Source organism: Eucyclogobius newberryi, unplaced genomic scaffold (genome assembly GCF_026437365.1).
Source record: "Eucyclogobius newberryi isolate DKJ021-1_F unplaced genomic scaffold, fEucNew1.0.hap1 SCAF_2, whole genome shotgun sequence".
NCBI classification, from domain to species: Eukaryota; Metazoa; Chordata; class Actinopteri; order Gobiiformes; family Gobiidae; genus Eucyclogobius; species Eucyclogobius newberryi.
In genome coordinates this window covers 11,208,504-11,229,500 of record NW_027315834.1, presented here as the reverse complement: position 1 = coordinate 11,229,500, position 20,997 = coordinate 11,208,504, and the positions used below count along the sequence as shown (strand labels likewise).

Here is a 20,997-nt window from a genome sequence, read left to right as displayed (position 1 = left end):
GTTTGATATGTGGAGTGTTTTTTTTTTTATTTGTCACAGAAATAATTGCAATATTGTGTATTTTTAAAGAAGGACCCCAGGAAGAGTAACTGTTGAGGTGACGTCACAACATGCTACGGGCCAATAACATTCAATACAGATGTGGGGCAGCTAAAATTAATACTGTTAAAATGCTGATTTTAACTGTATTAATGTTCTGATTAAATATAGATATTTCACAGCAAACTACGATATAATCAATTGTGAATTCTGGCTCTTCCCCCATCTGGGAGCTTGACATCGTTCCAATGTAGAATCTGAAAACAACCAATGGGGACCCTAATAATAAACTAGTTTAAAGAAAGACATGAAAGAGAAAATGTTGATGATTGACAGCTATTTTTAAATCCAAGGTTCTTAATCTTCCAAATACAACAGTTAATCTAAAAATCCTCTAATTATCTTGAAGATCTGATTGTGTTTGTTCATGCTAACACGCTCAAATCTAATTACTGGGTTATCTGATTAGTCTATCTGATTAGTACTGGTGGATGAAAGTATAATCGGATCATAACCTTAACCCTGGTTCATATTCAGGGGAGTCGTCGGGGGTTCAGAATTGGACCCTATTTCTATTCATTTGTATTAGCGGGGGGCCCATGTGCGGCTTCTTGCCCCGGCCCACCAAGTTGCTGCTGACGGCCCTGTTTGCAGATCCACACAGTATAAATCACATAATTAGATGATAGCCAGATAAACCCATTTCAGATCTGATTCTTGGTGTTTGTTTGTTTACCGCTGAGAGAAATTGGATTATCAAAAACAGCTGATGATGATGATGATGTCACAGTTAATCGATGGGTTTCTGGAGCATTTGGAAGATACAATGAATTTTGAATCTCTAAATGTTTTCCCTTTGATTTTTGTCAGTTTTCCCCCTTTTGGCGTACTTTTTCCTCGTCAAAACCTGCACAGGCGCAAAGTGCAATAAATCAGATGACTCACATTAGATTAAACCATTTACGTGACATTTCAATAACGTAATAACTCCAGGAATCAGATAGTTGTGTTGGTGTGCTTGTGAACTCAAACTCTAAAGAATATCACTTGTTAATAACATTTAAGTCATAATTAAAAATGTGCAATGATCAAAGTCATTGCTGGTTTCAAACTCAGTTGGTTCAAAGTAAAAACTAAAAATGCCACTAAATTAGACTGAAAAGAGATGTATTTGCTTTATTCTTGAACGTTTTGGCAGTTGAGTTGGTCAAAAGGGTGGATCGTGTTGAGGCCTGTGCAGATCACAATGGAACAGTTTAGTGCAGTTTAAAGTGACTCTTTCTGCAGAAGTCTGGGTCCAACTTCTCTCAGATGTACAATTTAATCAAAAAAAAATACGAACATACTGTCCACCTCGGCATTTATTTATTGAAGTAGATTCCCTTTGTTGAAAGCAGTGCACTCAACTCGTCCTCCTGAGTCCATTACAACTAAATACAGGTTTAATGTCAGATATAATAACATGGTTATTTAATTGTGCGTGCGTGCGCGCATGCGTGTGTGTGTGTGCTACAAAAGTACTTTGAGAGCCTTGAAGGTAGAAAACCACTATATAAATGGCCATGAAGGAAATATCAGTTGTTTATAGCTCTTCTGAGGTTCTCAGGAGGTCAAGAGGGTCCAGCGGTCGCCATAGTCCATCTGACTGAAGCCAGACTCTCTCCTCTGCTCATTCGAGCTCTTGCTAATCCATGAGTAATTCCTGTCAACACAGAATACATGTGTCAGTTTATTAGTCAAAAAGAGACATATTAGACTTTATTGTGGTTTTGAATAAATACTTTTCAAGACTTTTCTTTCAGACCTTTAAATTCAACCCTCAAAAAATGGATATAAAATACTTGAATTTTATGTTTTAAAATCAAGGGCAAAATTTGTGATGGTTTACAGTCTCATTTGACTCTTTTGACTCTTTGCAGACTTTTCTCTGATGTTCAGTTGTTGTTTACTTCTGATGATTCACCACAGTTTATGGCCTCAAGGCTTTTTGTGGTTTTGTTCAGCTGCAGTTTAACTTAATCTGAAACCAAACATAACCTCACTGAGCCTGTGTCAGCATCGTCTTCTACACTAACATGGAAAAACCTCTCAAGTTACACCTCAGACATCACATTAAGAGCGTTTATAGAGGAGATCTTACCATTGTGTTCAATTGGAAGCATAAACCCTTAAATCATGGTTCGAAATGTTTGGGTCAGATGTAAAGGAAATGATCTTGGGGAGAAAACTGTCACAGTAAGAAACAATTTGTCATATAAATAAGAATTGCAAGAAAGTTTGGGTAAATTATGCTTCATAACTAAAAAATAAAACAATTTACGTAATTTACTTATGTATTTAACAATTAATTATCCCGTTAATGTTTTCGCATGTTTTTGTGGTTCAAGTTAAATGAAATAATTTCATTCTTTTTTATTTGCATTTTTTTTTCAGCACAAATTCTCTGGCCTGGATAAATGATACACATACATGAGACGAACATTTTATTTATACCAATTTCTTTAAAATCTTTGTGTCACAAAACACTTTTATTATTGTACACAGTTAAGAAACATCTTTAATATCAGTTGGTGGCTGTCAAACTTCATGTATTCTCCACTTACATTGCTTAAAAAGGTACTTAAAATGTGTTATTTTGATTTACTGCAGAGACACGCCACGAACACCTTAACGTATTCTTTAAAAATATATATTTATTTTTTTTCTTCCCGTTTTCATTTGTTTTCATCTTTGTTCTTATTTTACCCCTTCTTCTGGTGTAATACTTTTGTGGTTGAGTTTGTGTTTGTTCTATGTTCTGATGAAAAGACCTCCTGTGTGGTACCTGTGCCCAAGACACCGCGCGCCAAAGACCTCAACAGCTTCAGGCCGGTGGCTCTCACGTTCCACCTGATGAAGACACTGGAGCGGCTGGTCCTGGACCACCTCCGCTCCACTGTGAGCCCAGCCATGGACCCGCTGCAGTTCGCATACCGGCTTGGCATCGGAGTGGAGGACTCCGTCACCTCCCTGCTGCACCGCTCTCTCTCTCACCTGGAGAAGCCTGGCAGCTCTGTGAGGATTCTGTTCTTCGATCTTTCCAGCGCCTTCAACACCATCCAGCCGCTGCTCCTGAGGGACAAGCTGGAGACGGCTGGTGTGGAGTACGACCTGGCAGAGTGGATCCTGGACTACCTCACAGACCGACCCCAGTTTGTGAGAGCCCGGGACTGTGTGTCTGACACTCGGACCTGCAGTGTGGGGGCGCCCCAGGGCACTGTCCTCGCGCCCTTTCTCTTCACCCTTTACACTGCAGACCTCAGACACGACACGGACAGCTGTGTCCTGCAGAAGTTCTCTGACGACCCTGCCATCATCGGACTCATCACGGACGACGATGATGCGGAGTACAGAGGACTGGAGCAGGACTTTGTGGACTGGTGTCAGCGGAACCACCTCCTCATCAACGCGGGGAAGACCAAGGAGATGGTGGTGGACTTCCGTAGACGCCACCCCACTGCCCCCTCACCAGTGAACATCCAGGGACGGGACATTGAGAGAGTGGACTCATACAAGTACCTGGGTGTTCATCTGAACCACAAACTGGACTGGACTCATAACACAGACGCACTGTACAGGAAGAGCCAGAGTCGGCTCTACCTCCTGAGGAGACTCAGGTCTTTTGGAGTGACAGGGCCACTCCTGAAGACCTTCTACGACTCTGTGGTGGCATCAGCTCCTGTAGGTGTGGCCTGCTGGAGCAGCAGCATCACAGAGAGGGAGCGGAGGAGGCTGGACAGAGTCATCAAGAAGTCCAGCTCCATCAAGCTCCGTTTGTTTACTTACTTACTATTAGTATTATTTAGTCTTATGCTAGCTATTTTTACTTTACTTTATTTTATTATTATTATTTTATTATTATTATTTTATTATTATCTTATTTTTATCTTTATCTTTTTATTTTATTAATCTATTTTATTTTATTTTTTTCTCCCTCCATTCCCTATTAAGATATGAGAGGAGTTTTTTTTTGTTTTGTTTATAGGAGTTCTTCTATTAAGAGTGTTTTTTATAAACTTCCTATAATCTGTCCTTTCCTTCTGTATCTACTGCATTGTAACAAACGAACAAACGTTGTAACGAAAGTGCCCATGTGTGGACAATAAAGGATTATCTTATCTTATAATAAAATGATGAAAAAAATGTATTCTTATAACTGTCCAGCAGATGTCACTACTGCGCTTTAGCCCGCCGCGTCTCACTTTTAGCTGTTTCAAAAGCGTTTTTTAGACTTTGTTTAATAACAAGCACGTGACAACACAAACACAGCTACAACAAGTCACAAAATCATGTCCATGGTCTTTCCGCGTACAAAAGCCACAAATCTGTCAACAAAGGCAGAGACAGGTTTGGCGTGTGTGTCTTTGGAGGAGCCCCGCGCGACCCGTTTCTTAAGCCGCACTTTAGTCATTACGAGCTGCAAAGTCAATCTGAAAATCAAACGCCATCGCACGGGTTAAAACGACAAGACTGAGTGGCGTAATTGGTGTAATGTTTCTTTTTTTAATCAACCTGCAGTGGCTCGTTTATTTCACGCGCGTGTTTGCTGCAGGTGACGCGTTTTTTATTTATTTATTTAGTTTTTTCAATTAATGACGTCGCCTTCAAAGTATCACGCATTAATTAATTTATTTAAAAGTGAACCAGAGTTTACAAAGGTTTACGTGCGCGCGTTTGGGTGACTTGTGGCGTCAGTAGAACTTGTGCGCTTTTGACGCAAACGTGCACCTGCGGCCCGGCCTGTGATTGGCTGAAAGCGCGGTCAGATTCGGGCCGCGCACTTATTAGATTGTAAATCCGGGAGGAGAAAGAGCAAAGAGCCTGTCACGGGTGGAGATGCGCCGCTCACTGCTTTGACACTTGGGCCACATTTTGGACGCACTTTTTTAATTTTGGAGAGGCCTTTTACTTTTGGGATTTGTTGTTTTTGTTTCCGTTCTGTCTCATTTTATTGACGTGGAATTTCAAAAGTTGACTGTGAGTAACTTTCTATTTGAAACCTTTTGTCGTTTTATTTTTTTGACTTTTTACTTTATGTGTCAAAATGAAACGGCCTGACAAAAAGTAGATTATTACTGTTACTTATTGAGTTCAAATATGTCTAATTGGCCTAAAATAAGACAAACCAAGTCAATTGAAGTGTTTGATTAAAATAAAAAAAACATATAATTAGTCCAATATTGTCACTGACAAAACATATAGTCTTTAAAGGCCTGTCACAATAAGACATTTTGAAGTGTGACATTTTGTTATAGAAAATGTCATGATAAACAATAAACTGCAATTACAAGTACTACGTTTTGTACTTAAGTAAAAGAACATATACAGGAGCAAAAATAAGTAAATAATAATACAAGTTAGTAAAAGTTTTAAGTACAATTTGAAATAAACTTTAATATTAAAATGTGAAAGTATTTTGGATTGATTTTGAGAACAGTTCAAGCGACAAATGTGGTGTTTTTTGGTCAAAAGAAGACGTTTGAATAAATTTTCCTAATTTTTCTAGTGACTTTGATGCATGTGTTTTTGTTTGCTCAAAGCTGGGGTTTTAACAAAAAACCTTCAGGCAAAATGTCACCATGAACGTGCTAAACAAACTTTTCAGCCCAATTCCAACAGCGCAAATACAATACAATACAAACTACTAGCTACAGGTTAAAAAGGTTACTTATACTGCACTTGTTTTTGTACTTTGCCATTGTCCACCACTTAAACTAAAGCAGCTTGGATAATCCCCTAAAACCTTTTTTAAACCTACAATATTGTTAAAAAAAGAAACAAAAACACAAGCTGCAACACTTACACAGCAAATCACCCTTCAATAACGGGTAAAAAGGCCAAAATACACGGCTCCATCTTTCATTTACTGAAGTTCTGGAGCTTGTATTCATCTGTGTCTGTCCTGATCCAGAGTCGTCGTCGTCATGCCGCGCTCGTTCCTGGTGAAAAACAAGCGCTGTGCGTCATTTAACGTCCACAGAGTTTACAGCGACGAGCCCGAGGACTTCATCTGCACAGGTAACTTCCAGACTAACAACAGAACAGTTATTTATTCAGTCTTTAATATGGTAAAGACTAGTGTTCCAAGTTCTAGGTTTTACAATAAAAATATTACATTTATTATAACTCAGGCCTTTAAACAAGCAATATTACTTTTGAAAGGACACACAATAAACATCTATTGATTAACCTATGGAGAATGCAGTCGTTTCCCATTTAAATAAATATTTCTCCTTTTCTAGTCATGTTTTTTCTCAAGTTCAAAAACTTCCTCAAGTCTTCTTGTCCACAGTTGGAAAATCTGAATAAGTTCTTCATAGGCCTTGACTTAAAATACAATTTCGCCTTTACTGACATATGTTACAAGGCTTTAAAATACAACAACAAATAGCAATTAAAATAGTTATTTATTTGGCTTGAAAGGATTAACAATATTTAAATTCATGTTGTTGTTGTTATTATCATAATGTCGGGAGCTTTTGTTGTAGAAACGCAATTTAAAAGCCACTTGAGTCTTTCTTGTTGTCATTATTGTCATATTTATGTTATTTATAAGTATTTAGTACGTTCTTACTTTTGTAAAATAAGGATATCTATTTGTCCAATGTTTTGTTTCTGTGGCTGAAAAGACAACAAACTGAATCAATATCCTCGTCCTCACGTGGATCAGTCCAGATTTTTTTTATTTGCCATTGTCTTAGTAAAAACAAATATAAATTGATTTGAATTTTAACTTTCTAAACATAAACAAGACAAACGTTTTAAGAGAATCATTGAACACAAATCATTTCTTCCTCCAAAGTCTGGACTCCAAACCACACGCTTTTATTTTCAGAGGATTGACTGTTCTGTAGATTTAAAAAAGAAATAACGGATGACACAGACTGAACCAACAATCCAGGACTGGAATAAACAAAAAATGAACCTTAGAAAAACAGAAAAAGATTTTGGACAAATCGAGACGACTTTAAACATGTAAAACATCTAATAAAACACTTTCCGTCCCTGTCAGTTTCCATCCCTGACTGTGGTTTTGTGTCTTTGTGTGTCAGATGTCGTGACGAAGACAGAGAAGTCAGCGCGTTTGGACCGGCCACCTTCAGAGGAGCCTTCAGAGGAGCCTTCAGAGGAGCCTTCAGAGGAGCCTTCAGAGGAGCAACTGTCAGACCAGGACCGCAGCTCAGCAGACGAGGGCCACGTGAAGCTGGAGTGTCACGTCCCCGTCCACCCGGAGCCCCCCAGAGGTCCGGCCGCTCAGCCGTTCTACCACTCAGGTCAGCCCGCCACTCTCGCACCGCTGCAGCTGCTGTGGGACGACTGAAACGCACGCAAATAAGGCAGAGGGAATCTAAATTGTGTGGCTGTCGAGGTGGAAGCTCTGGAAACTATGAAATATCTCCATGATCTGACCAAATATCTGACCTGATCGGCACGCACCAGACCATTATGCGCTCAGGATTTCATTCAAAAAGTACAATTTGTGCAGAAAAGTACTTCAAATTTTATAAAATTCCCAATTTATGCCCAAATCCTTCTAATCTATGTATGTGTGGAACAAAGTGCATGTTGACGGTAACTACCAACACGTCTAATAGCAAATTAAGAGGTTTTAATCATTTAAAGACAGATATTTCTGTTTTGAAATGTGTTGCTCCATTTTGTCTGCACTTGCTTGTTTTCTTCACACCCCTGACTCCATGGGGTCTTACTGTATGATGATTATGATTATGATTATGCTGATTATGATTATTATCTGACCCTGTAGTTTAGATTGCTGCTACCAAGTGAAATGCATGAGAGGTTTTGTAGTTTGTAGTTTTTTTCCTTCTATTGCTATCAGGCAAAATGCACCTCAATATTTTCAATCAACCCTTGGAATGATTAGATTAAGAAGAACTATTTATCAAATAAGTAACTAAAACTTTACCAACTATATTGTGCAACTGACATTAAAGGGGACATACAGTGTGAAATCTACTTTTAGGCCTGAGTGCTCAGTCTGTTTACACCCTGTTTTTACAATAAAACAAATAAATCAGACTCTGGGTTATGGATAAAGGTTAAAATATATATATATATATATATATATATATATATATTATATATATATTTTTTTTAACAGTAAAAACATGTAACTGCTGCTTGTTACAGTGACATGTCACTAGAAAGAGGCTTATCAGTGCTGCAGTTTTGAACAGGAAGTCAATGGATCAGTTTCTAATATTAAGCTGCCCTAACCCTGACTCTAACCCCAAGACCTAACCTTGCGCGGTCAAATAGCCCAGCAGTTTCAGGAGCCGCGGCAAAAAATAACATGGCAGTTTCGCAGCTCTGTAGACACTCCCTTTAGTTTAACACTAAATACCTGAAAAAACATTAAAAGGCAATTGAATACTGTGTATGTAAATACTACAGGTTTGGTGAGTAGTGTGGAAGTAACTGTATATGTATCTTGTATATGCCTGTACAAACAAATGAGTCAAATATATTGCAGTGAGTAACAGGGATGCACTGCATAATATTTTAAAAAAGACAGAGTTACAATTTAGAGTAAAACATATATAAATCCACCATCATTTTAAATGGATTTTTATGCAGAAAATCTGACCAGCATTTTTCTGTTCATTTTTCTTTTGTACTTTTCAATTTGTGGGGAAGGTTCTTAGTGTGTATTTTAACATTTGAGCTAGAAGATCTAATATATATTTACATTGATACTACTTATTATGCTTCAGGGTTATTGTGCCAGAGGCAAAGAGGAGGCTTGATATTGTATTTGTTTACTGGAATGTGCTGGGCAAAATGCCAAAACAAACACTATTTACAATTTTATGTTGCGTATAGTGTCTTATTAAAAACAAATATAATTAGTTTCCTGAACTTAAAAAGAACAGACTTTTAATATATGCTAATTAGGACTAAAAGCTCTCCATTAAAAAGACTGATCAGTGGCAATTTAGTTCAGTTTTTAGTTTTAGTTTATTATTTATTTGTACAAACACATTCATGTTATAAAACCCTTTCCTCCAGTTTCCATCCACAGTCAGGGCAGGTGCAAATCTTAATACTTAAGACTTAATCTCGATCGATGTATTTTATCTGCACTCTTCTGTTTAGAAGTTATGGTTACATAAAATATTTAGTTTTTTTATGTTTGCATTGTGATTTTATGCATCTTCTCCCAAACAAGGCTAAAAGGTGATATTTCTGCCCTTTTGTGGAAAAGTGTATTGGCACGTTTTATGCGGTATATGAACCTGATCACATTTACAGCCACATTTCAGCACATTACTGATTCAAATTAAATTAAAATATTGTCAGTATACCAGTGGTACACCATGGAGTGCCTCAAGACAGCTGCCTTGGCCCTCTCTTATACTCCATCTTTACTGACGCTTTGCCGTGTTCATGTGTGGTTATGTGTGCAGATAACTCAACCTTGTTCTACGGCTGTTTAGACTTACTCAATTTTTATTTGGAAAAAAAAGGGAGTAAATGGATGAAGGACAATAAATTGGCCCTAAATATAACTAAAACAACATCCATCATGTTTGGTAACAAATCTAAACTAACAATTGAAACACTGAACGTGCCCTGGCAGCCCTGTCTTCAGTGCTCATGTGAGACCAGAGTGTCTCTAATGCATTCACGCATTGGAAAATTATATAAAGTCAACTGTGTTTTATAGACCCATTTATCAATGGAATCCAAACGTACAATCATAAGTTAAACATAAACTTTCAACCACATTAGATGACCATATGAAAATGTTACAATTGTAAGACTAATTTTCATAGTAATTCCAGTATTCTGTCTTATTACTTTTCCTTTTTATTATTGTTGCATTATGGTATAATAAAACAATAAAACTATTTTGTTATCAAAAATACTGGCCTGAATATGCCCCAGGCCCACTTCCCATTGTTTGACCTCTGTTGACCTTTCTAATCCCCCCCTTTAGAGCCTACAGTCGCCGAGTTCGCTCCGTACTTCAAGCCGTCCTTCTGGGATCTGGTGACGGGGCCGTACGAGCTCAGTCAGTACACGTTCAGCCCGACGGTGCTGCAGCACACGAGTCGCCTGTACGATCCCCGCGGCGGCAGCGGCAGCAGCAGCAGCACGCCTCCGCCGCAGCCCCTCGACTGCTCCACGCACTACTCGCCCTCCTCCAACACCTACCACTGCATCACCTGTGACAAGGTACAGCTACAACCTCGTGCCGCATCCGTCTACACTCAGTTTGCCCAAATGCGATTAACCAACGGACATTTTGAAGACATTGACGAGCAGCGCCGCTAGTAGCTCCATGGCTCGATTGTGTTCTTCTTTGTGTTGCTTTACCTTTTGCATCTCTAAGAACACATGGGCTGCTTGCCAGGAAAACAAAAAGATTACAGTTCTGATTAAAAAACAACAACTTTATTTACAAAGCACTTTAAAACGCTTGACGCTGATCAAAGTGATGTACACGAAACAGAAGAAACATCTCAGCCCGGCCTCTGGGATGCATCCAAAGCAGTCTTGAGAGGACAAATTATAGCTATAGCCTCAGAAAAAAGAAACAAAGGGAGAAAAAGCTGAAAGATCTGCAAGAAAATGTTATTGTTGGAGGAAAATCGTGCCCAAAAGGAGTGTCCTAAAATCACAAGAAGAACAATCACAATGCAAATAATATCAAAGCCAGTGAAAACGTATGTGTTTTCAAAGTGCAATCTAAAAACAGGATGATACTTGAGCACGGCTCCCACAAAGCCTGCGTTTTATCTTGGGGTTGGTGAGGTGCAGCTGATCTAATTGCAATTGTTTACCTTTTTTTTTTTTTTTTTTAACCACACAAAGTTCTCTGCAACGATACATTGAGTTGGCTGTGTCCGTTGCCAGGTTTTCTCCACTCCTCACGGGCTGGAGGTGCACGTGCGACGCTCTCACAACGGAACGCGGCCGTTCGGGTGCAGCATCTGCAGGAAGACGTTTGGCCACACCGTCAGTCTGGAGCAGCACATGAACGTACACTCACAGGTACGTCATGTTCACGGGGCCCTCTGTGGTCTTCAGTCCGACCAAACCACACAAGTGAGTGTGTTTATTGTGTGTGTCAATGGTGAGTAGTAAATGTTCTCTTCTAGAAGCTAAAAATGCAAGTCAAAAGTGGGGAAAAAAACTCTTCAGCCTCGGTAGGACAGACGCTTGCCTTTCACACGAGAGATCAGGGTGTGAAACTCACTTTTGCATGTTGTGGTTAAATCCAATAAATATAGATGAACCCCAAGTCAGCTTGCCTATCCATAAAAGTCACCGCACTCTACTGCAATTTACAGCCCAGAGTCGTGATACTTCAGAATACTGTAACTCAAGTACTATTGCTGCAGTACATGTAACTCATTCCCAGTTTGGCTTCTAATGACTGAAATGCGATGTGTTGCAGGAGAAGAGTTTCGAGTGTAAAATGTGCGGTAAGACGTTCAAGCGTTCGTCCACTCTGTCCACTCACCTGCTGATCCACTCGGACACTCGGCCTTATCCCTGTCAGTTCTGTGGGAAGAGGTTCCACCAGAAGTCGGACATGAAGAAGCACACTTACATCCACACGGGTGAGACGCACAAACACAGGCCTGTAACTTGTCACTATCAGTAACATCAGTACATTTCCCATAAACTTTCCTCAAAGGCTTTCGGAAAACATACATATTAAAAGTTTAAAACGTTGCTCTTGGAAGCTCAAAGAAAGTTAAAAAACTTTCTGTTATGAAGCAATGACAATTCTATACTGTTAATTTTGCCATATTTGATGCTCAGAATCAGAAAAAGGTTTATTGCCATTGTCAGTGAATGAAAATAAGATTCACAAACTAGGAACTTTCTTTGGTGAAAAGGTGCAACAGAAAATAACAATGATAGCAAAATATTTAAAACAAATATGATATAATAAGGCATGAATGAAAACAGGGGTTAACTAAATAAGATAAAAAATAAATACTTTGAAGTAACATATACCGGTACACAGAATTTCCAGTTTAGTCAAAAACTAGCAGTGCAAGTTGTTGTCATGATGAAAATGCTCTTTAGTATTACTTTAGTCTGTTCAGAAACAAAATAAAAAGGGCTTTTTTTTTTTTTTCCATGAGCATAAACTTCAATCTACATTTAACACAAAAAAACCCAATTTCTTCCTCCAAAGTCAGAACTAAGCTTCACATCTCATGCTTTAAAATCACTAAGGATTATTAAACATGACTGAATCTCAACAATGTAACTTCCACACGACTAAATGCTCGCTGTGAGTAAATTTCCGGGCACAAGAGTGACATACAACTGCTGATAAATCACACAGTCCTAAACAAATGCGCGAGTCATTTGCATGTCAGCCTCAAACGCGGCCCGGAATAAGGAAGTGTGTTTGAGTTCGCCGTGACAATAATGAATGTTTAACAAATCTGAACAATGGCACAGTTCTTCAGCTGGGATGGAGTTTAACTGTGAAAAGACAACGATACAGGCAGGGTAATGAGTGTGTGGTTTCAAATGACCAGTAGGCCTAAATCTAATCTTATTTTTTTAACACCGGTATATAACAAGAAAAAAACAACAACACAACACAGAGAGTGAAAAGACAAAAAACAGTAAGAGTATTTGTTTATTTCCAAATTTATCCTAAAAGTCAACGTGGTAAATATCCTTTTCGTTCCATTTTAAAAGTACACTCCGCAGGTATCCATCAGTCGTTTCCATTGTTGGTGTTTTACGTCCGAGTCGAATGTGACGTTGGTGCATTTTCCTCCTTAATAATGCGCTCGCTGACATGGCGTTTTCAATCACCGTGATACAATTTGTCCTTAATTCACTTTTTCCCCTGATTTCCTATTCAAAGAGGCGAGTCCGGATGCTTGTCTCCGCCCCCTGAGTTGCGATTGACAAGTGGATTCGCCAATCAGAGAAAGGCATAACTGAAACTGATAATAAAAATAATTGGCATTAGCATAGCCACACAGAATGATTATACTTAAGCTTTATATTTATGGAACGCTCATTCATAAAGACTTGAATCCAATGTTAATGGCAGTGGTCGTCTAACAACCGGACGTTTGATGGTTCAATCTCGGCTCCAATCGTTCTGTTTTAGGTCCTCGGGAGAACGATTATTATGACACTGCACTCTTAAGTGATCAAATGTGATGTAGTGTAAATTCGTGTCAAATTAAAAAATACAAGAAGTCATAAGGATTAGAACTCTTTTGGAATTTTGTACCACCTCAAATTTCCATCTCAATTTTGATACTATGGAAAATGTGCCACTATAATGATAATGAAACATTTTTAAAATATACATATTACCATGTTCGCCTTGTAGTTTCCAAGACCTTTTAAAACTATTCAAGAAAGTTTCTCATTTGTTCTATTTATCTTACTTTCTGGGTGTCTTCTATTTTATTATTTTTTCTCGTAATTCAGATATTTACTATGAAATTCACAAAAAGTGACAAATAGACATTCTTATAGTAGTTACATTCTCTATAGTATTGACTTTACTTGTAATAGAGCTCAACAGTGACCTTCTGGATGTAAATTTATTTATTTTTTGGACGGAAAACTTTCACAATATGAACATTAGTCAGCTTTTAAACTTTTCATATTGGAACATTTTTGTAAAAACGTAGAAAATGCACTTCTGTGACCTGTAACCGAGACTGTCCCGGTGCCCTTTGCTGAAACGTGCTCTTCTCTCCGTAGGCGAAAAGCCGCACAAATGCCAGGTGTGTGGTAAAGCGTTCAGTCAGAGCTCCAACCTGATCACCCACAGCCGCAAACACACCGGCTTCAAACCGTTTGGCTGCGACGTTTGCAACAAGGGCTTCCAGCGCAAAGTGGACCTGCGGCGCCACCACGAGAGCCAGCACGCCAAGTGAGCCGCAGACGCGCAAATGTGTCAGAAAGACTCCATCCAGGGGCATGTAGGTGTGATCCCTCAGTCGTGCAGGAGTGTGTCAGGAAGGTTTCAAAAGCTTCAAAATGCAGTCGCCGGTTTTGAGCCAAAGACGTTTCGCCAAAACACAGCCTGAACTTTACGTTTTCTTCTTTTTCAAATTCTTTGTGAGCAGAAATACACTCTCACTGCAAAATATTAAGAAGATTAGGTACCACTTTAAAAAAAGGTTCATTAGTCAACTTTTTATAAGGCGTTAATAAGCACAAATTATTTGCAAGGCATTTGTAGATGGTTGATAACACTATAAATGTTAATACGCATCAACAAAGAACGTGTGTGTTAATAAAGCCTTTACACAATGTTTGTAATAAGCTTCTTATTAAACTGCTTAGAAACAAATAAAGAATGCTTATTAATGCCTTATGAATAGTTTATAACCTCATTTTAAAGCATTACCAAGTATATTATAAATGTTGCTCAAATAAAACTGAACTGATTTTTTATTTATTTTTGTTACGATAAGAGAACATGATGATGCTTTTTTTGTGGCTGGACATGGACTTTTACTGAGAGCACTTGGATGCTGTTTCCCTGACCCTCTGCTGGCTACAAATATGAAGCTCTTTCTTATGAACACTCGCCTGTTGCTTCATGTTGAAATGACAATAACGGAGAAACAGGGTGAGATGTGGCCCTCGAAGACGTGTTAAAAGGGTTTTTCTGCCAGAGGTTACTTCTTAATCGCCACCACTTGTGAAAAAAAATTCGAAACGGAGAAGGCATTTGTCCAATAGTTTAATAACAATAATGAAATGAACAGAAGAACTCCAGTGAAGGCGCTTCGTTGAGTCAGCAGCTCGTGTGATGATATGAAATGTGTGCAATTTCAATCACGCATGTGAATACAACGATAATATACGAATAATACGAACAATAATATGCCATGATTAAACACTCTAAATGTTGTGAATTGTAACATGTAACAATTAACATGTCTCCTGTACTGCCACCAATGAGGAAGTGTGTACAATTCACAAAGTGCTTTTCAAATGAACTGTATAAGGCACTGACTAATTTGAATTAAGGATTTTTCATTGTGATTTATTTGATTGAAATTAATTTATATTCCGTTGTTATTGTTGACTGTTTGTCGGGTTGGTCAGAACTACTATGCAATTCCGTTAAGGCCAAATGTAGCCGTATCTTTGTTAGATTGTTATTCTTTTAAAATGTTGTGTTATTTATTTCGATTATTTAAAAGCTGTACAAATGCTTGTGACGCAAAATAAATAAGTTGTCAAATCTCTCCTCCCATTGTCTGGTCTCAAACGGTCCTTGTTGCTGAGGGCTATGGAGCGACTAAGATAAACATCATGTCAGGGTTGGATGTGTGCGCTGTCAGTTAGAACAGGATGTGCAGAGTAATCCCTTCAGGAGGAAAACAGGAGAGCGCTAAAGGTGTGGACGAAAAGCACGTTTAATCTTTGTCAGGTACATGTCATGTCATAGAAAAGAGAAAATGTGTTGCTGGGTTGCTTTTGATTTCTTTATATTATTCAAATGTTGGTAGAGTTTTTCCTATGAAGCAAAAGAAAAACATGCAAAACAACAGGAACGAAAACAGTGAGGTACTTAATGGATTTAACAAAGAAACACACAATAAACAGTTGTAAAGACAAACAAAAACAGCTCCAGGCACATCCACAGTCAGCCTCCTCAACAGTTTCTCACATTCATCATAGTCCATCATTCTGTCCTTCACATGTTCAATGTGAGTGTTCTATTCACACACATTTTCAGAGTTAGCCTGCCGCATGTCACCAGTCCAGTTGGAGCACAGTAAACTCAGGTTTACTCAAATAAGGCACTTGTACCCTGTCTTCCAGCAGACACGGTCTTGGAGATTTGGGCATGTCACATGGTAACCAGCCCTGTATGTCCAACACTTTTTGTGTTTTTGATTATTGAGACCAATAACATCAGTTTTAAGTAAAGTCCATTGGACCCAGAGTGGACCCCTGTGGAACTTCCTTGACCTCTTAACAGTTTTTTGTCGTGTGACAGCTTCATTTGTACATAATTTGTATAATAGTGAGCCTGTAACATTTTTTCCATGTGTGGCCTTGTTACATTTCCATATTATCTACCTCCCAGCAGCTTCCAAATAACTGACAGCATGCAAAACCAGAGTCAGCCAGCGCTGACCGGAAACAATGAGGGGTTCATCATTTGTTAAGTAATCATAAAGTCATCCCTATCTTAACACGATAATCTCAGAAAATCAGACCTCCACACTGCACTTTCATTGCACTATTATGATTGCCTCACACTGCTAAGCATACACGCCTTTACATCCAGCTCAATCTCTCATAGGATACAGCAAGATTTGATCAGAGGCTGTGGAGAGCACATTGATTACTTTAGCCAACCGTCACCACACCCGGAGACAAACATTCGGATGGATTTAGTTTGGCAAACAAGAAGCTGGAGACTCACACCTTTCCCAAACAGGGGAGCAGGACGAGCCTCAGCACTGGAGGCAAATCACATCAGCACCTCCTCCGGCTCAATCTGACGCCTCCACCAGGATGCACTGACTCCTAAAGAACAATGCACAAACCACAAGTTGTTGGTTAGAAAAAAGATTCACAATTTCTTCTCTCTTATCTATGTGTAGTTTTAAATGTACTTCAAAAGTGAGATTTCCTTTTTATTGACCTTTTCGGATTTTTCAAAAATACATATTTAATTGTATTGATTTATTTGATGGTGACATTATACAATATGAATGTTAACAGACAGGATTAAAGCTGCTGTTGGCAATTTAGTTTGTATACATGCATTTTTGGACTTGTTATTTAAGTGACGTATTAAAAGTTTTTTCCATTTTCAAATTTAGACTTTATTTGGTATATTTATACCTGTACATCATAGTTTTATACTAATCGAGTAGGTATTTGTGGAGAAAACATTGAAAAATCTGTTGAAAATTACAGGAAGTGACATCACACTAGGGATACTCATTATAGTCAAAGTGTATGCATAATTTGAACAAAGAAACTGCTTTTTTTGACTCTCTAAACATTAATTAAACAAAATAAAGGTGCTCTCATGTATTTGCATTTGTCAAATTAAAACATTTATTAGATTGCAGGAAGTGAAATTATAAACCTAGAAATTAGCTATTCTGGGACACTTTTTTTTTTTCTTTTTCTTAGGTCAATTCAATACATATTTATGCTAACTGGATTGTATTTCAATGAGTGGTCCAACCTGTCAGAGGCACTTCAAGCCAAACAAAAAAAAAGCTTAAAAGTCCAAGTTTGATTTAAAGTTCAATCAAAGTGACGAAACAGCACCCGTAAAGCTTAACTAATCTAATTCACTATATTAGCTTAACAGTACGTGTCCACCAAAAACAGCTGATATTTTAATGCAAATAAAGTTGTTCATTGCTCATATTTTAAGCCTGTACAGTTTAGCATGAGGAGCACGTGAAATCATCTGCTGGACCACGACCTTTCCTCCACCAGGCGCTCCGGCCGAAATCAGTGTCTTCATCGCAGACGAGGCCAACGCTGACAACTCTGAGGCCAAACAAATCTGAGGCCTTTATGCAAATCTTGCTGTTATTTCCACGGCAACAGTCCAGCTCCTGCTACGGTTAGAGCTGCATCCTGTTAGACGCTCGGCCAATCAGCACACAGCATGGCTAACACACGCACACACCTGGGCAGAGGAGACAGGGCGGGGCTAAATAACAGCTCCTAGGTGCGGGATTAAAGGTCATGGAGTTCAGCCTGGAGTCAAACGGAAAGTCCAAGACGTGACTCCAGTACAATCAGTTACTTCAAAATAGTCAAGTAGAAGTACAAAGTAGTGGTACAAAAACAGACTCTAAAGTATTTGGAGGAACTACAACTTTAAACTACGTCTTCAGTAAACGCAGAGGTGGAATGTAACTCATTTCAAATACCCACATTGTTGTATTTGGAGTGATTTTTGTTTTTTGAGTCGATTTATGAATACGTTGTACAAGTATTTAAGTATAGTTCAAGTCATGTAATAATTTGTTACATTATACATGATTAAAGTTACAGAGTAACACAATGTCCTTGTTGTGTTTTGTAATGTTTTGGTATCTGTGCTTTACTTCAGTAATTTTTACATTGGATACTTTTACTGCAGTACATTTGAGAGCAGGTGTCTGTACTTTCTACTTCACTACCTTTTTAAACTGGACACGAAAGTACTTGTTATAACTTTTGAGGATTTTGTAGCACATTCACGGTGACTTCCTGGGTAAAGGTTTTGAGTTCAAGTCTCGACTTTACACAAACAATAATAAATGCATAAGAATAATTTAAAAAAAAAAAACAGAAATGATGATAATAATAAATCTGCTAGAAAAGCCAGGAAATTAATTAGAATTGCTCCTGTTGACAAAAAAAATCACCCCAATTCTCAAAATCTGTGTGAAAGCAGAAGGCGCCTGAAGTACATTATAAAACTGGAAGGTCAAACATTTACATAAGTAAGTTTTTGCATGTGCTACTTTTACTTGAGTAATTTTTTGCATAACACACACACGGAATATGCAAATTGTGGTTAAAAATTACACAGTTTGACTGATCAGGTTTATATAAAAGTGTGCATTAAAAAATACATGTTTTAATATACAATCTAGAAAGCTGTGCATTTAATATTTGTAATTGAGCACATTTTCAGCCACGTTACTGCACTTTTACTTGAGTACACATTTGCAGTAGCACCGAGTAAAAGTAAGTCTCAAAGTAACTGTCTGGATGTAAGTTTTGATTTACGATTTGACGTTACAATAATTGGAAGGACAAGACATGAATTTTCAAAGGATAAAACACAAAAATCAGGAAAAAAATAAATCAAATATAATAGTGCAGGAGCAAGAAACACAAAAGTTCATCACTTAATTTGCTCAAGAGAGAGAGAAACTGTTAAACTGTACACTACAGTTTTATAAAGCGGAAACGTAACTCCCCACGTCTGACAGTGTGCCATTCTTAAATCAAATATCTCTTTAAGTATTTCCTAAATCTCTTCATTTACACGTGCGTCCGTCGGCACGGTAAACTCTTTTGACGGCTATGAACGTGTCTCCCTCCTCCGCCTAACTGTAACACTAATGGCACCGAACGGGCCTCTATTTGTTTTGCAAATAAACTTATGCAAATGAGCAGAGCAGCGCTGGCCTGGTCCACCTGCCCCGGGACGTGTGTGTGTCATGGCCCTCACAGGGAGAGTCCCACTGCTGCAGCGTCAACAGTCCCTTTGTCTCCGCTCCAACTGATTCAGCCTCAAATCAGTCGACGTGACACTAAGTGCGGGGCACATTTGCATAAAGCAGATTTGATGAGAGCAGCATACATAACAGCGTATTTAGATTTGTCTTTTTCTCTGGAACAAGCTTGGACTGACCCTGGCACTGAACCTGATTTTTTTTATTTTTAAAGGTGACACAAAGTCCAAAGGTATTCCAATTCTTATTTTCCTGTTCCTGAAATCCTTAATTATTCACAGCGATTCATTTATAAGTGTTTTTTCCCCTTATTTATTTTCTTCTTTTTTATTAAAGTAAAACACAGAACAGTCAGAAAGTATGGACAAGAGAAAATACAAAGTGTGAACCGTATTTCCTGGACACCTTTTTTCATAGTTTTGGTCGGGGTGCGACTTATACTTATATTTATACTTATATAAGATAAGATAAGCCTTTATTTGTCCAAACAATGGGGAAATTCCAGAGTTGCAACACAAGTAGGTACAGAAGTAAAAGAACAGATAACTTAAAAAAAAACATAAAAAAACACTCTTGATAGAACAGTTCTTATAATAAAACTCTTATATTCTTATGAAAAAGTAAAAATAATAATAATAGTAACAAAAGTAACACTCTTATTTACAGCAGTTATATTATACATACTTATACTTATACTCCGGAGTGACTTATGTGTGATATTATTTGTTATTTTCACACTTGCAACCGCATTTCATACTCCAGTGCAACTTATATATGTTTTTAAGAAGAATAGTGCATCCAGATCAAAATAAAGAGCAAGGTTAATGCACACCAAGTCCAAGATTTGAGTCCCATTTAGTCCAGTTTATGTCAAATGTGAATTTTTATAACCGTTTTTCACACCTTTCAGAGGCTAGAGCGAGTTTTGTTGTCCTGGTAAGAAGCTAACAACAACAACGCTCTATAATTAAATGCATTGTGACAATAAGAGCTGCTTTTATAATCTATCTGTGCTGGGGAAAAACAAAGTACATGGAGTAAATTCAGCCTCCACATTAAATATAGTTAAAAAAAAAAAAGGAGTCAAAAAGGATGTCTAGAAAAGCAGCATTACTGTTATTCTCATGCATAATAGTGTTTGTTTGACATGTTTATGTGCTCCAGTCAGAGTATTTTGAGCAGATTTCAGATTTCAGTTTTGTGTTCACATGTTACTGCAGACTCATTTTGGGGGCTGAGTTTGGGAGTCAGTTCTTTTGAGTTCAACGGGGACAAAGATGAAGGTCCTGATCCTGAAGAACAAAAAACACCCTGAACATAAGAAACTGTCGCAGGTCCAAAACTGTCGCCTGGATTTAGACCACAATGTCGTCCGACCACCGCCACTGATTGGTCGCACACATCTCTCAAACGCGGACAACGTCTCTCAAACGCGGACAACGTCTCTCAAACGCGGACAACGTCTCTCAAACGCGGACAACATCTCCTTCGAATCTTTTAGCGACATTCAGAAAAAAATGTGTAACTTCTTTTACTTTTTACTTAAGTACATAAGAGTTTAGTGCTTTGTTTGCTGATTCTGCAGAAACACACGCCGTTTCTCTGCCTTGTTGTTGTCTCTCGTAAACCGCCATGTTTTTTTTGACACGGAACGGACCACGCGCTTCTCTGATTGGTCAATCTGAAATCAGAGAGGCGGGATACGATTCTTTGTACGATA

At 38.3% G+C, this 20,997-nt stretch overlaps 1 protein-coding gene across 1 annotated transcript; it reads left to right on the top strand.

Annotated features, from left to right (window-relative positions):
* The first annotated feature begins 5,974 nt into the window (after positions 1 to 5,974).
* Positions 5,975 to 14,138, top strand: gfi1b (growth factor independent 1B transcription repressor). The gene is made up of 6 exons (XM_072453703.1): positions 5,975 to 6,096; positions 7,131 to 7,352; positions 10,040 to 10,278; positions 10,960 to 11,097; positions 11,504 to 11,669; positions 13,807 to 14,138. The coding sequence occupies exons 1-6, from the start codon at positions 6,003 to 6,005 to the stop codon at positions 13,980 to 13,982; spliced, it is 1,035 nt and encodes a 344-aa protein (XP_072309804.1). The 5' UTR covers positions 5,975 to 6,002; the 3' UTR covers positions 13,983 to 14,138.
* Positions 14,139 to 20,997: the final 6,859 nt, after the last annotated feature.

What these genes read in the sequence shown, in the direction of transcription:
- gfi1b (XM_072453703.1), top strand. Translation starts at nt 6,003, where the DNA reads ATGCCGCGCTCGTTCCTGGTGAAAAACAAGCGCTGTGCGTCATTTAAC. An exon ending in TCAGCCGTTCTACCACTCAG is followed by an intron (nt 7,353 to 10,039) that starts GTCAGCCCGCCA and finishes CCCCCCCTTTAG; the next exon opens with AGCCTACAGTCGCCGAGTTC. An exon ending in ACATGAACGTACACTCACAG is followed by an intron (nt 11,098 to 11,503) that starts GTACGTCATGTT and finishes GATGTGTTGCAG; the next exon opens with GAGAAGAGTTTCGAGTGTAA.